At 35.6% G+C, this 14,294-nt stretch overlaps 3 protein-coding genes across 4 annotated transcripts; 1 reads left to right on the top strand and 2 right to left on the bottom strand.

Moving 5' to 3' along the window:
- Window positions 1-2,101: 2,101 nt before the first annotated feature.
- On the top strand, window positions 2,102-3,289 carry LOC122316800 (uncharacterized protein At1g76070-like). The gene has a single exon (XM_043133588.1). It carries the CDS (start codon window positions 2,253-2,255, stop codon window positions 3,042-3,044), a length of 792 nt encoding a protein of 263 aa, XP_042989522.1. The 5' UTR covers window positions 2,102-2,252; the 3' UTR covers window positions 3,045-3,289.
- A 3,217-nt stretch (window positions 3,290-6,506) lies between these two features.
- Window positions 6,507-10,759, bottom strand: LOC122316909. Of its 2 annotated transcripts, XR_006244321.1 has the most exons (8): window positions 10,411-10,759; window positions 10,050-10,288; window positions 9,735-9,944; window positions 9,452-9,544; window positions 9,274-9,369; window positions 8,525-9,174; window positions 8,232-8,414; window positions 6,507-6,828 (listed from the first exon to the last, which is right to left on the bottom strand). XR_006244321.1 is itself a non-coding variant. In XM_043133754.1 (6 exons), the coding sequence occupies exons 1-6, from the start codon at window positions 10,757-10,759 to the stop codon at window positions 8,815-8,817; spliced, it is 1,347 nt and encodes a 448-aa protein (XP_042989688.1). In that variant the 3' UTR covers window positions 8,429-8,814. The 2 variants fall into 2 exon arrangements, 1 of the variants encoding a protein (XP_042989688.1); XM_043133754.1 differs by lacking the exons at window positions 6,507-6,828; window positions 8,232-8,414 and having other exon boundaries at window positions 8,429-9,174.
- A 764-nt stretch (window positions 10,760-11,523) lies between these two features.
- Window positions 11,524-12,555, bottom strand: LOC122316911. The gene is made up of 2 exons (XM_043133756.1): window positions 11,747-12,555; window positions 11,524-11,624 (listed from the first exon to the last, which is right to left on the bottom strand). The coding sequence occupies exons 1-2, from the start codon at window positions 12,093-12,095 to the stop codon at window positions 11,527-11,529; spliced, it is 447 nt and encodes a 148-aa protein (XP_042989690.1). The 5' UTR covers window positions 12,096-12,555; the 3' UTR covers window positions 11,524-11,526.
- Window positions 12,556-14,294: the final 1,739 nt, after the last annotated feature.

The raw sequence follows: 14,294 nt of genomic DNA, 5'->3' as shown, positions 1-14,294 counted from the left end.
TATTTTTTATCAAATATTTAATATATAAATAATAAATAAAATAATTAAATTAATTTAAAAAAAATAAATTCAAAAAAAAATATTAAAAAAATATTAAAAAATAAAAAAAGGGTGGAGTGTTGGGGTGTTGGGGTGATGGGAAGATTTATTCTATGACTATTGGGTCCAAAAGGTCATAATTATCGATTTATCTCATGAGCTGGAATATATATGGCGGTGAAGAAAATGATTAACTTGGTGATCAATGATAATATACAGACAAATGTTATAAGAAAATCTTATACCGTTGAATAATATTATATATAATCGTAAAGTATATATATATCACATAATTTTAAAAAAAAAATTAAGATTAAAATATAAATTTTTTATATAAATTTAATATTAATTAATTTTTTTTTTAAAATATGCCACGTTTGAATCTACTATTATAAATATTATTTCTCATATATATATATATATATATATAAACTTTGCTAGCATGCAAGCTACCAATAAAAAGTCAAAAGATACAAAACTAGCTATCATTTTTTTGGACCATGTTTCCTACTCTACCGTCGGTGTCGATGCCTTACCTATCATTTTTTTGTCGCATTGGCATCCACCATGCTAAAGACTTTCTGAATTCGTATATTAATTTGCGTAGAAAAAAAATTAATGGTTACCTCGTAAACTCCAGCTAGGTAATTCCAAATTCCATGACAGCATTGATAAATGGTAGAACTCACATGCATTTATAACCCACGTCAAAAATCCATCTTATTTACCAGATCAGTACGTTAGAAATGATTTGCACCGATTCCTCTGTAATTAATTTGCAGCCCTTAATTTTAGTTATAAAAATACTAATTTTTTTATTTATATTCGGTCTATTATTTTTAATTATATGTATTGGTATAATACATTTTAATTAGTGACTAATTACTTTTAAAATGTAGTATATAAATATATATATATATACAAAATATAAAATATTAAAATGGAAAAGAAAAGTTACTGTATATTACTGTAGCATTACTGTAACTAATCGATTCTAGCTTATAATATAAGTATAGATATATATAAAATACATTTTCGCCCTATGTGACAGTAAATCGCGTTATCTTTCATTAGAAACGCATGAGGTTTGGGATTTTTTTTTTAAAAAAAACATAAATTAATTAGTAATGATTAGGTCAAGCTTAACGAGTCATAAACTGATAAAATCAAACGGTAGCATGTGATTTTTTAAATCATAGGCTTTTGCGGTTTGTCTATGCTGAACAGAAAAAAAAAAAAAAATTAATAAAATAAAAACAAGAAATTCTATACTCAGTCCATAATAAAATTACCCAGTCGTTAGAACACGTACGGGGACATATAGTACTGAGGATAATAAGATATAGCAGAGAGATGGGAATACAGTACGTTATCATCATTTACGAATATATATATATATATATATATATTATTTTAAATTAAAAAAAAAAACATTTTAGTAACTTTTTTCTTGATTAGATAGACTGTATTATTATAATTGTAAAGCAAAATTAGTTTCTTTATGTTGAAGTTTGTTGTGATTAGTTTTTTAATGCTATTTCTTCTCACTGTGAATATTAATTTGTATAAAAACATTAATTTCAATTAATATAGCATGACATGTTGCGATAGAATATTGAAAGCATGGCATGTCGGTATTCTTAAACTACCTAATAATTACTCAACTCTTAAATATTGCACAATCCGAAAACACTCCTTTAAATAACAAACGAGACAGGAATTTTACCGAATTTTAAAATTTTTTTATTTTATAATTGTGTTTGACTTGTAGATTTATATATATGAATACGAATCTGTTATAAATCTAATGAAAAAGTGAAAAGGAGAAAAAAAAAAAAAATAGTATGCTTGGGCCACCTTTGGCCGTATGCTGAGGAGCACTACCCTCTTAAAAAAACGTGAATATCAAAAGATAATACTTCTGCTCAAACTTGTAATAAATGGAGACTTTAATTTGTCGTTTGCAAGAAGAGTAAAGAATGCACCCACCGGAGGCTGTAATATTAAATTCTGCACGGGTAGATAAGGCTTTAACTTGCTCGGTCACAACATCTACTTTGACCATCTCGCTCTTCGCCCCTTCTTGACAGCGTCAAAGCACAACCTCAGCAACCCTTATATTGTAACATTATCGTCTCTGCATATATATATATATATATATAGAACTTATCATTGCTGAAGAAATTGATCAAATTCGCACAATCTTCTGTACAATGGAGAAACAAGGTAAACCGAAGAACAAGATCTTGAAATTTCTTCCGAGAGCAGCCTCTGCAATGGCAGTCTCCTTCCAAAACCCTCCATTCAGTCCTGGTAGGGACAAGAGATCGGAGATCAATACGACCAAGCTTAAAGCTCATGCCGGCAGAGGATTTTCGGGTCCGATCATATCGATGATTCCGGATGAAGCTCGAAGAAAGCCCAGGAATGGGGGGATGTATGAGACACAAGAACCCACTTCACCTAAAGTCTCATGCATGGGCCAGATCAAGCACAAGAAAAAGATCAAGAAAGCTAAGCGTGCCGCGCCGCCGCCTCAAGATCAGGTGAAGGCTGTGTCGAGTACTTCTTCTCCTCATCGCCGTGACGTGAAGAAGCATGCCTCGGCTATTAGGAGGATGTTTAGTGGTAAAACAAAACCAGGGAGGAACTCCGATGTTATTTCTCCTGCTGCCGAGGAGCCAGCTGGGATTCCTTCAGATAGAGTGCCTTCATTGAGTCAAATGAAACGGTTCGCCAGTAGACGCAATTCGTTGCCTGATTTTGACTGGACGGCTAATCAGATTACAATAATAGATAGGGATCACCGGAACTATTACTCGGATGAAGAGAGAGATCGAGAAGAGAGTGATCAAGAAGAGGAGGAGGTCATGATTCCTTTCTCTGCACCTATGATGATAGGTGGAGGAGTGCCTTTGGAGCCAAGAAAAGAAATTAATCTGTGGAAGAGAAGAACAATGGCTCCACCCCGACCTCTAGATTTAAACACGGTCTGGACAAATTGATATGATTTTCTCGGTTTTCTTTTTCTTTTGTTCGTTCGTTCGTTCGTTTTTCTTAAGCTTTACATCGATTTATGGTGCAAATATGTGATGGAATTTGTAGAAAACTGTCATTAATTTCGTGGTGCAAATATGTGGGGAAATTTGAAGGAATCTGTAATTGGCAAGATGGGCATGCATCTACAGTTCATGCGCGCATAGATGAATGTAAAACATATATAAATTATAGATATATATATATTGTTTAATTTGCTTGTGCTTTGGTGTTCTTTTATATATATATATTTCATCATATAATTTATGTGTAATTTGAATGGATGAATGATGTGATTGATTGATCAGGTGATTTCAAGCCTTCTACCAATTAACAATATGGGAATCGTAATAAAAGGCGTCGGATCTAGAATATTATATGATTTATGCACGTCCAACAGTCCCAATCTTTACAACGTAACGGGACTACAATCAATTTCTGATCACCTGGTGCGTTTACACTCCACGAGAACCTTCCTTTAACACCACAATTGATAATTGCTTTCAAGCTTATATATATATATATATATATATATATATATATATATATATATATATATATATATATATATGTATATAATACTTTTTTGGCCCACTAATGTATAAAAGTCTACCGATAACGTGCAATTTAAAAAACACACGAGAAATGTTTAGAATCGTCATAATGGGTACTGATAATTTTTTTACAGTATTTTTTTTTTATTTAGTGATTAAGTAAGTGTTCTTTATTGATGTTTTTTTTTTTGTAATTTAAAAATGTAAAGAAAAACATATGAAAATAAATAAATAAATAAAAAAGATAAAACGGCCTTGTCAAGTGAATCCATCGGTGGGATTCTCGGTGATTGTAGTGCCACTCAAAACATATATATTACTTCTGAATTACTCTTGTACTAATAAAAAATTAAGCTTGATTTAATTTTGATTAAAAATTGCAAATTAACCTTGAAAGTAATATAATATTATATTTGACGACATTAGGGAAAGAGAAAGGCAAAAAAAAAAAAAAAATTTAGACATTTTTCATTAGCATATGCATGTGGCTGGCTCTATTATTATTATTATTTTAAGATTTAAAAAAGTTGAATTGTTTATTATATTTTATATTAAAATTTGAAAAAATTATAATAATTAGATGAGATGAATTGAGATTAGTTTGAAAACCAAACTCTATAAATGAACCCTTCAATTGTCCGGTATTTAAAACGAAAATACATGATACATGCATCCCATTACCCATGTATTTAAAACGAAATTTCAGTCAGTGTTAAAATCAATAAATAAAAGAAAATGGCAACCTCGATTAAATTCTTCAAAGGCAGCCTCCAATGCTTACCTTCTTAATGGTCACTCGAAAAGAAGTACGGAGGCTCCAACCCGCATCTAATTTCAATCTGATTTTATTGGACGGCTTGAATCGGGTCTATCGGACCAATCAGGCCCATAATACGTTTTCTGCACGCGCCTACTCGGAGCCGAGAAAGCGTTTCTTACCTTGTTAAGGCGTTTGAGATTTAGATTGATTAATTTAATTTAATATAATATAATTTTAAATTGAGACTAATATTTAAATATTTAAATATTTAAATTATTAAATTTATCTCAATTTAAAATCTTTTTATATATTAAATTTATAATATTTTTTAATTTAACACATTTTTATACATGAGTTACGTGATTTTTTTTAATTTTTCATAAATACATTTAAATTTATCTTAATATCATAATATATTTAAACTCATCTTAAGTGAGTGTTATAAAACATACTTCATCATCTCAACTCACTACTATTCATAAAAAATTTAACTCGTTTTAACTTAATTCAATATCCAATCACCATTACCTTTGGAGTTACGACTTTGGATATATATTGCTTTGAGAGTAGCTAGTCCACCACAAATTTATATGAATGTCCATTTGAAAAAGAAGATAAACGATAAGTACTGTCCTTTGGTAATTAACTTTTCAAATTGCCACCATTTTGACACTTCTAAGACCAATTATTACACACATTTTTAAACGAGAACTGAATAATTATAAAAATATTTTTTAAAAATAAATTCATAAATTAACGTAATTTTATATAATACGTAAAATATATATTATAATAAAAATATTTTACAATCTAATTTATTACGAACTTAAGATCTTTTCATGAGTAAATTATTTCTCTTTTTGAGAATTGCTATATACAGACACAAAAATATTATACAAAAATAAACACAGAAACTGACATAGGTTTATATGATTTATTAGATCTACTTTATATTAAAAATAATTTTACAATTTAATATACTGCATCAAGTCACGTTAGTCCTTTTGTGGCTAAATTATTTCTCTATTCTAAATGATACCCATATCTATCCATTTTCCAGATTATGTTATTAAACATCCTTTCAAAATATTTTCCTGTAATTTTCAATATATTGCGCTTTAGTGTGAACACTACAAGAAATTTGGCATTTCCCCAAGGAGGGTATTCGTGGGGAAAAATCCATGTTTTGTGGCTAATGTTTTTTTCCCACAAATTCTACCCGTGGGGCTCTCGTGGCGTATACTTCGCCGCAAATAGTTGTATTTGCCATGATGACTTTAATTGGTGGGGACTCTCTGTTTTTAACCACGACATATTCCATGTCAAAAGATTGTATTCTCGTGGGAAATATTGATGGTAATGGTACACAATTTGGTTGGTAAAAGGGATACTGCCATGACTCGAAACCGTGGCTAATGTGAAAAATTCCCATCATATGTTCTCGTGGTTAAAGGTATCACTGCCACCACACCAACTCGTGTGCAATGTAACAATTTGCCACCATGGCAACTCCTGGGTATAGCGGTTTCAACCACCAGGGCGACTCGTGGGTAAAGGAGCAAGCTCCAACCAGCATGGAACAAGTCCCACCATAGCAACTCATGGGAATAGCTATTTTATTCCACCAGAGGAGATCGTGGGTAAAGATGCTAAACACCACCGTAGCATGCTTGTGGGTATAAGTATTAGCCACTACTCATTTGGTGAGAAATAATGTATAACTGTTTTCCACCTGATCCCTTGCCCATTACCCATGATAGTTTCGGTGGGAATTAGTTAACTGCCATGAGTAGGGCTTGTGGCTACTTAGTCGAATACCAGGCATAAACCGGATGGTTCCCCACAAATCTGAACCCGTAGGAACAATGTTTTTTCCATGAAGTGGCCCTGTAGGAGATGTGTATTAAATCAACCCTGCATGACTTTTTCCCCACAACCGAGTTCCATGTAAATCCCATTATTTACATGGAATGGTCCCTGTGTCATCTGCTGATCCAAACATTGTAGTCAACCTAATAGTGATTCCCACAATTATTCATGTTACCCATGATGATCGAAAAACGCAGCAAAATTAGAATAAACACTTCTCACAACATACATATAACATAATTCCCATATATATATTGACAACATTCAGGCCTTAGTTCCCATATTCATTGATGGAAATGGAAATTATACATTAATGTCAACTGTAGTGGGAAGGAGAAGAGGGTCATCAGCATGATTACAACTACATACATTTACACAACCAGCTATCAATTCCTGTTCTACATGCATACACTTTCTTCTTCAACTTCCTCCAAATTAAAGTAATCAGATATCTCAATTTCCTTCATTTGTCAGATTATCGTGGTTGATCTCACCAGTTGAAATGCAACACCAGCTTATCCCTACTGCCTCTCCATGTCAGAAATTTCCCACTGTCTGCATGAAGAAGACCTGAAAATGGTGTATACATGATGTTATGATTCATCTCAAAGTCCAACTGACTACAATCTAACTTCAACAAACAATATATTTAATCCTCGTCTATCCACATATATTTATTAGTGTGATGATTGGTCATGTCCAATATTTCACCCAGGGATGTTTGAATGTAATCCCATGGTAGCTGAAAAATGTATATATTTGCGGCCATGACATTAAGTTATCCAACAATTCAAAGCAGAAAATTGAAATATTGACACCCAATACTTTAATTTGGAAACAATGGTCAGCTTATAGCTCAGAGTGCCCAATTACCTTCTAACCAAACCTGGATACAATTGGGTGCACCACCGTTATTTAAGGTTATTTAAGTACCCACCTGTTTTGTGTTGCTATAATTGACATCTTTATATTGATGATGCTTGTGTAATATGCCAAAATAAGACCTCTTTAGTGAAAGTAATGGTTTTTTTCTGCTAATAATTGATTATTAGCAGTCAATCAATTCAAGTTATACTATGAAAATAACAATCTTCTGAATTGCTTTCTAACTCAAAAGTTAGAATCTGTCATCTTTCCCTATTGATACTGTTAAAAGCTGAGTTATTTCTTTGTAATATCCCCTATGGTAATTTACAAGTGTGATCAATTCCAAATTAATGAGTAGATATGTACATTGAACATATCTCAATCTACAAAACTAGTGTCAACACCTTTGCTTCAAGGAATACCATGTCCACATGTTTTGCCAATATGGTCATCTTATAACTCAAAACCCAAGCAATCAGCTTCATTTGGATCTGAAGCCGATTGCATAAATAGGAGGCAAGATGCCCAAAGATGGCATTTCAGGTCCAGTAACTAAACGTTGCTACCAATCCTAACCAAACTCCTGCTACCATTAAGAGATCAGTTAATGCACGGTGACCATTTTAAACACCCAACTCTCATCCCAACTAGGGAGTGTTGTACAGCTGAAATACTAAGGTTCTGGGCAGCATACCATCACAATCGATAATAACAAATTATTATCGATTTAGAACTGCATAACCACTTCTTCACTTTCTTTATATTTTGATCTAATTGTTTCATTTTAACTAAACAGTTGCATTATACCCCAAATCTATTTCTATTAAACAGATTTAAAACAAAGTTGTCAATAAATATCTACTCATTGTTTCCAGCCAACTTGCATTGGTTAATCCAATAACTTCTCAAAAATCAGTCTGGTCCCACCTTTATCTTTTCTAGCTAATTACTCTTTCATCCCCTGAACAACAACCCAATCAGTTAAAGTTTTACACAAACATGTGGTCTACCCTGATGAAACAATAACAACATCATCACATAAAGTTGTCTTATCAGCATAATCACATTGAATATACAAAAGAATATATGAGGTGGGTATTATTTACCATCACAGTGTGTGGAACTAGTCCCTATCAGTTATTCTGTTCACAGGATCAGCATGGTTGCCTTTCTGATAAACCTCTGAAATGCCTTCTGTGCATGATTTAAACTGGTGCCATCATAAGTATATGCACCCTGCTCTAACACCCATGACTGCAGATCCAGTAAAATGCAATCTGAATTTTTCCCTGCATGACAAAAATATTGTGTATTATATTATGTACCTACTCATCTTATGAATATACACCAGCCTTCCATTTATAACTACTTCTCAACTATAATTCAATTGGATACTCACTCAAAAGCTGCAACAGATTTCCAAATCCTCTTTGACCACCAAACAGAAATTGCAACCACTTGACTGATATTATACCCGGTTATAATATTCCCAAAACAAAGTCTGGCGCCACTTACATCCTACAACCCAAAACCCTTTTTCAAAAAAACATGACCTAATAACCTGCCCACCACACCTAGTGCATCACTACTTTTCACTTTTTGTGTAAGTTTCCATTTCCAATAGGGGGAACAAAAAACACAAAAAGACCCATGACCTTCTTCAAAAAATTTTAATATTTTTTTGAGATGTTATGCATCTCGTTGAGTCTCTTCTTGAGACTCCCTACTTGACCCCAACTGTGATGACATGGCCATGATTTGTTTGTCATGCTCAGAAAACTGTTTGCGCAGCTCAGCCATATCACCCATAATTGCTTCTAGTTTACTCTTATACAAGTCTGCACATTCCTTGTTCCTTTCATTCTCTTCAGCCATACGTTTAAATGCCTTGTTATTTCTCAAGAACGGGGAGGGCTCAGGTATGACTGAGTGCCCCAGGCCAACTGCATAGCCAGATTTGAACCCCAACACCTCCTTGAACACATCACCTGCAATCTCCTCAACATCCTCTTCAGTTTCTTTCTCATTCAACCTCTCTAGCATCAGATTCTGAAATGACAAAGAAATGCATTTCTCAGTTAACATAAAAAGTCAGATTAGTAACACCATTATGTAATTAAAAAATCAGTTACAGTGGAACTAACTCACATAGTTGTGTTCACTTGCTACATTGATGAATTTGCCCTTCTTATTTGACCAGTGTGTTTCTTTGTAAAATTCAATCATGTTCCTTGGCTCCTCACCCTTCAAATAAAATGATACTTAATTAACTCTCAACAACTTCAACTCAAAACTGTTAACACTCACTTTGGATGTGACGTCTTACCCTCTCTTCCATCAGCCTAACGAAAGATTTTCGCCCACTTGTATGTCTAACCTTCTGCTTTTTCCTATTATTGCTGTTCCTACAAGACTGCTCCTGAAAGAAAGTTCAATTTAAACATTGTTATTCTGCTACCCTTATGTACTCAATGGACTGAATGTAAGACTATTATACACTCAGTGGTTTTGGAGCCAAAACCAGCAATATATTCTGTTGTCATAGCCATAAACAGCCAAAAACATTAATTCCCATTTGACATTCAGGATTAAACACTAGTGGTACTCACCTTGAATTTGGGGCTGGCCCACATTTGACATAGCCACTCCCATACATGTGGCTCCACCCATTCCTTCCGACCAGCTAATGCCTCCTCATGCGAAGCAAATTTCTTGTAGTGCTTGTGTAATTCATAGTGGTAAGCGTTGTACCTATCAGCTAGTGTGTTGACTACAGCTTCGCGATGGTTGTCTCTACTCCAATCCAACACGAAATCAGCCTGCTTGGAAATATTGTATCATTAAACATCAAATTTGTCATTCTCAAATACAACCTTTTGAAATCATTAATATCAACCAATAGGCATGTTTCAAATGTCCCTTACTTTAACACGATTGATGAGCTCGTGCTTCTCCTTGTCAGCTACCTCACGCCAACTTGCATGTCTCATATCCGCATGTACTCTTATAATCCAGCTCACCCGACTGGTGAATATTGTCGCATTTTCACATGATGGGCCTCTATGCCCATCCTTTATAATTAAAGGTATCTTACCAATCTTTCGTAACCTGTCAAATGTTGTACCCTTAGCTGGGCCGCGGCCTCGTTTTTTTATGGCTTGAACTGTACCCACCAAGTTAATAAAGCTGTTAGTTAATGTAAAATCTAACCTAACCAAATTTGAATAGCTGAGAGTTTATGTACAGATACATATCCAGTTATTATATGACATGTAACAACCAAACCTGTGGTGTTATCCCCCTCATTTACTTCATGTTGATCAGTTTGGATGGACTCCTCAACCCCCCCTGCTGGTACTGCTTCCCGTGAGGCATCAAGCCTGGGATCCTCCTCATCTCTTAAGCTCCTTGTCGGAGCCACCAATTCTGGATTATTCAACCCTTCTGTTGGTACTGCATGGGCTGAGGCATTAATAATGGGATTGACGTAATCTCTTAGTCTCCTTGTTGGAGGCACCAGCCCTGGAGCTTCATCAGGTTGGCTTGATGCTATGAGTGGACGTCCATGTCTAATTCTCCCCTCCGGCCTCTTTTTACAGATGTCACCATTACTGCCTACCATGTATATTCCCATGTTAGTGATACAGCAATCACTTTGTTTATATTTATCCAGGTTTTCATAACAATTTCAGTCACCACCATATTCATGATTGTAACTTTTTCCTAACTTCATCTACTCCTTTATAATTAAAGGTATCTTACCAATCTTTCGTAACCTGTCAAATGTTGTACCCTTAGCTGGGCCGCGGCCTCGTTTTTTTATGGCTTGAACTGTACCCACCAAGTTAATAAAGCTGTTAGTTAATGTAAAATCTAACCTAACCAAATTTGAATAGCTGAGAGTTTATGTACAGATACATATCCAGTTATTATATGACATGTAACAACCAAACCTGTGGTGTTATCCCCCTCATTTACTTCATGTTGATCAGTTTGGATGGACTCCTCAACCCCCCCTGCTGGTACTGCTTCCCGTGAGGCATCAAGCCTGGGATCCTCCTCATCTCTTAAGCTCCTTGTCGGAGCCACCAATTCTGGATTATTCAACCCTTCTGTTGGTACTGCATGGGCTGAGGCATTAATAATGGGATTGACGTAATCTCTTAGTCTCCTTGTTGGAGGCACCAGCCCTGGAGCTTCATCAGGTTGGCTTGATGCTATGAGTGGACGTCCATGTCTAATTCTCCCCTCCGGCCTCTTTTTACAGATGTCACCATTACTGCCTACCATGTATATTCCCATGTTAGTGATACAGCAATCACTTTGTTTATATTTATCCAGGTTTTCATAACAATTTCAGTCACCACCATATTCATGATTGTAACTTTTTCCTAACTTCATCTACTCCTTTATAATTAAAGGTATCTTACCAATCTTTCGTAACCTGTCAAATGTTGTACCCTTAGCTGGGCCGCGGCCTCGTTTTTTTATGGCTTGAACTGTACCCACCAAGTTAATAAAGCTGTTAGTTAATGTAAAATCTAACCTAACCAAATTTGAATAGCTGAGAGTTTATGTACAGATACATATCCAGTTATTATATGACATGTAACAACCAAACCTGTGGTGTTATCCCCCTCATTTACTTCATGTTGATCAGTTTGGATGGACTCCTCAACCCCCCCTGCTGGTACTGCTTCCCGTGAGGCATCAAGCCTGGGATCCTCCTCATCTCTTAAGCTCCTTGTCGGAGCCACCAATTCTGGATTATTCAACCCTTCTGTTGGTACTGCATGGGCTGAGGCATTAATAATGGGATTGACGTAATCTCTTAGTCTCCTTGTTGGAGGCACCAGCCCTGGAGCTTCATCAGGTTGGCTTGATGCTATGAGTGGACGTCCATGTCTAATTCTCCCCTCCGGCCTCTTTTTACAGATGTCACCATTACTGCCTACCATGTATATTCCCATGTTAGTGATACAGCAATCACTTTGTTTATATTTATCCAGGTTTTCATAACAATTTCAGTCACCACCATATTCATGATTGTAACTTTTTCCTAACTTCATCTACTCCTTTATAATTAAAGGTATCTTACCAATCTTTCGTAACCTGTCAAATGTTGTACCCTTAGCTGGGCCGCGGCCTCGTTTTTTTATGGCTTGAACTGTACCCACCAAGTTAATAAAGCTGTTAGTTAATGTAAAATCTAACCTAACCAAATTTGAATAGCTGAGAGTTTATGTACAGATACATATCCAGTTATTATATGACATGTAACAACCAAACCTGTGGTGTTATCCCCCTCATTTACTTCATGTTGATCAGTTTGGATGGACTCCTCAACCCCCCCTGCTGGTACTGCTTCCCGTGAGGCATCAAGCCTGGGATCCTCCTCATCTCTTAAGCTCCTTGTCGGAGCCACCAATTCTGGATTATTCAACCCTTCTGTTGGTACTGCATGGGCTGAGGCATTAATAATGGGATTGACGTAATCTCTTAGTCTCCTTGTTGGAGGCACCAGCCCTGGAGCTTCATCAGGTTGGCTTGATGCTATGAGTGGACGTCCATGTCTAATTCTCCCCTCCGGCCTCTTTTTACAGATGTCACCATTACTGCCTACCATGTATATTCCCATGTTAGTGATACAGCAATCACTTTGTTTATATTTATCCAGGTTTTCATAACAATTTCAGTCACCACCATATTCATGATTGTAACTTTTTCCTAACTTCATCTACTCCTAACACCCCACCATTAATTGTGGCAAGTATGTAAGGATGTTTGAATGTGCCTGGAAACATTCTGCAGTTCCTCATAGACTTACAAAATACAATGCACCTAAGTGCCTACCAGTTTTTTTCTTGCTAAATGAATAAAACTGTTAGGGAATTGAAAGATATTGTCTGCAACAAAGGGAAATACTTTCCCACCAACTTTCCCTAACAAATATCTATCATCTATTCTGGATAATTTTGATAATGGACTATGAGGTATTTCCCTCATAGTCCAGAAATGTTTACCTCGATTTATGGTTCCATCTTATCACTTTAAACATAGTTAACACATTGCAGTCCAAGGAATATCAACCCTGGGTCAACATTAAACATGTTGAGCTGGTGCTAATCACTATCCTCCAAGTGAAATAGCAGGAAGTTACAACTCCACATCATTGAATTTCTGTATTAATGTCTCCTTTTAAGTTGTTTGCGGCAAAAAAGAACTTAGGGGTTTTTTGCCAACATACATTTTATGGACTAGCATATTATGCTTTAACAAATATTAACATTATTTAAATGGACTGATTTCTCAACACCGTACCCACTTGTTCTGCTGCTACTGTGCTTTCCTCACTATTCTTACCAACATGCTTCATAGTTGTATCCCCCTCACCACTAGGACAACAACCACAACTCTCCATGTCCATTTTTTTCATATATGTTCTCAAATATTTTCCCTTATATGCAAACCCATGTATCTATTTTTTTGGGCTCAATATCGATCCTGGTTCCTACCAAATATGACAATGCTGGACTGAAACACACCACCTTCATGTATTAAATCAAGGGGATATGCTGACTTTTAACTTCAATATCATATCATTATGAACATTATATGTCCCACAGAAAAACCATCACATATGTATGACTTTGCATAAAGGGGAAAGTAAAGAGTATTCAGCAGATGGGTTAAAGAAGGGATTACCTTATCTTGCCTCTGTTGGTTAGTTTGGCAGCGAAATGCTGAGCTGTGGTGTGACTTTGGGAAGGAGAGTTTTCCTTCACCCGCTATGTGAGTGATAGAATCCTGTGAGGGACTTGCAGATGACTATAACCCAACTCCACCAGGGATTATTTCCTCATCCTTCTGGAACCAGAGCTACTTGTCTCTCAATCACTCTTCCCTTTGGTAGCCACCCGCAAATGATGTGTACATGGCTATACCTTTTGTCACTTCATGCTCAGAGACTGGCGCGAGGTCAGTCCTGCCGTCCAAAGTTAAAATCCCGCCAGTGGAAATTTGGGATTTCCTTTCCCGCGTACGGTGTTCCTCGACCATTTAACTATTTTACATCCAAGCTGTATCTCATATTATAATATATAACTGATGTATTTTAATAGGGCTGGCCCAGCAATAAGTGATTGGCATTAAACTGTAATGGTCACGTA

The sequence above is a fragment of the Carya illinoinensis genome, chromosome 7, assembly GCF_018687715.1.
Source record: "Carya illinoinensis cultivar Pawnee chromosome 7, C.illinoinensisPawnee_v1, whole genome shotgun sequence".
NCBI lineage: Eukaryota > Viridiplantae > Streptophyta > Magnoliopsida > Fagales > Juglandaceae > Carya > Carya illinoinensis.
This window is presented reverse-complemented; position numbering and strand designations above follow the sequence as displayed.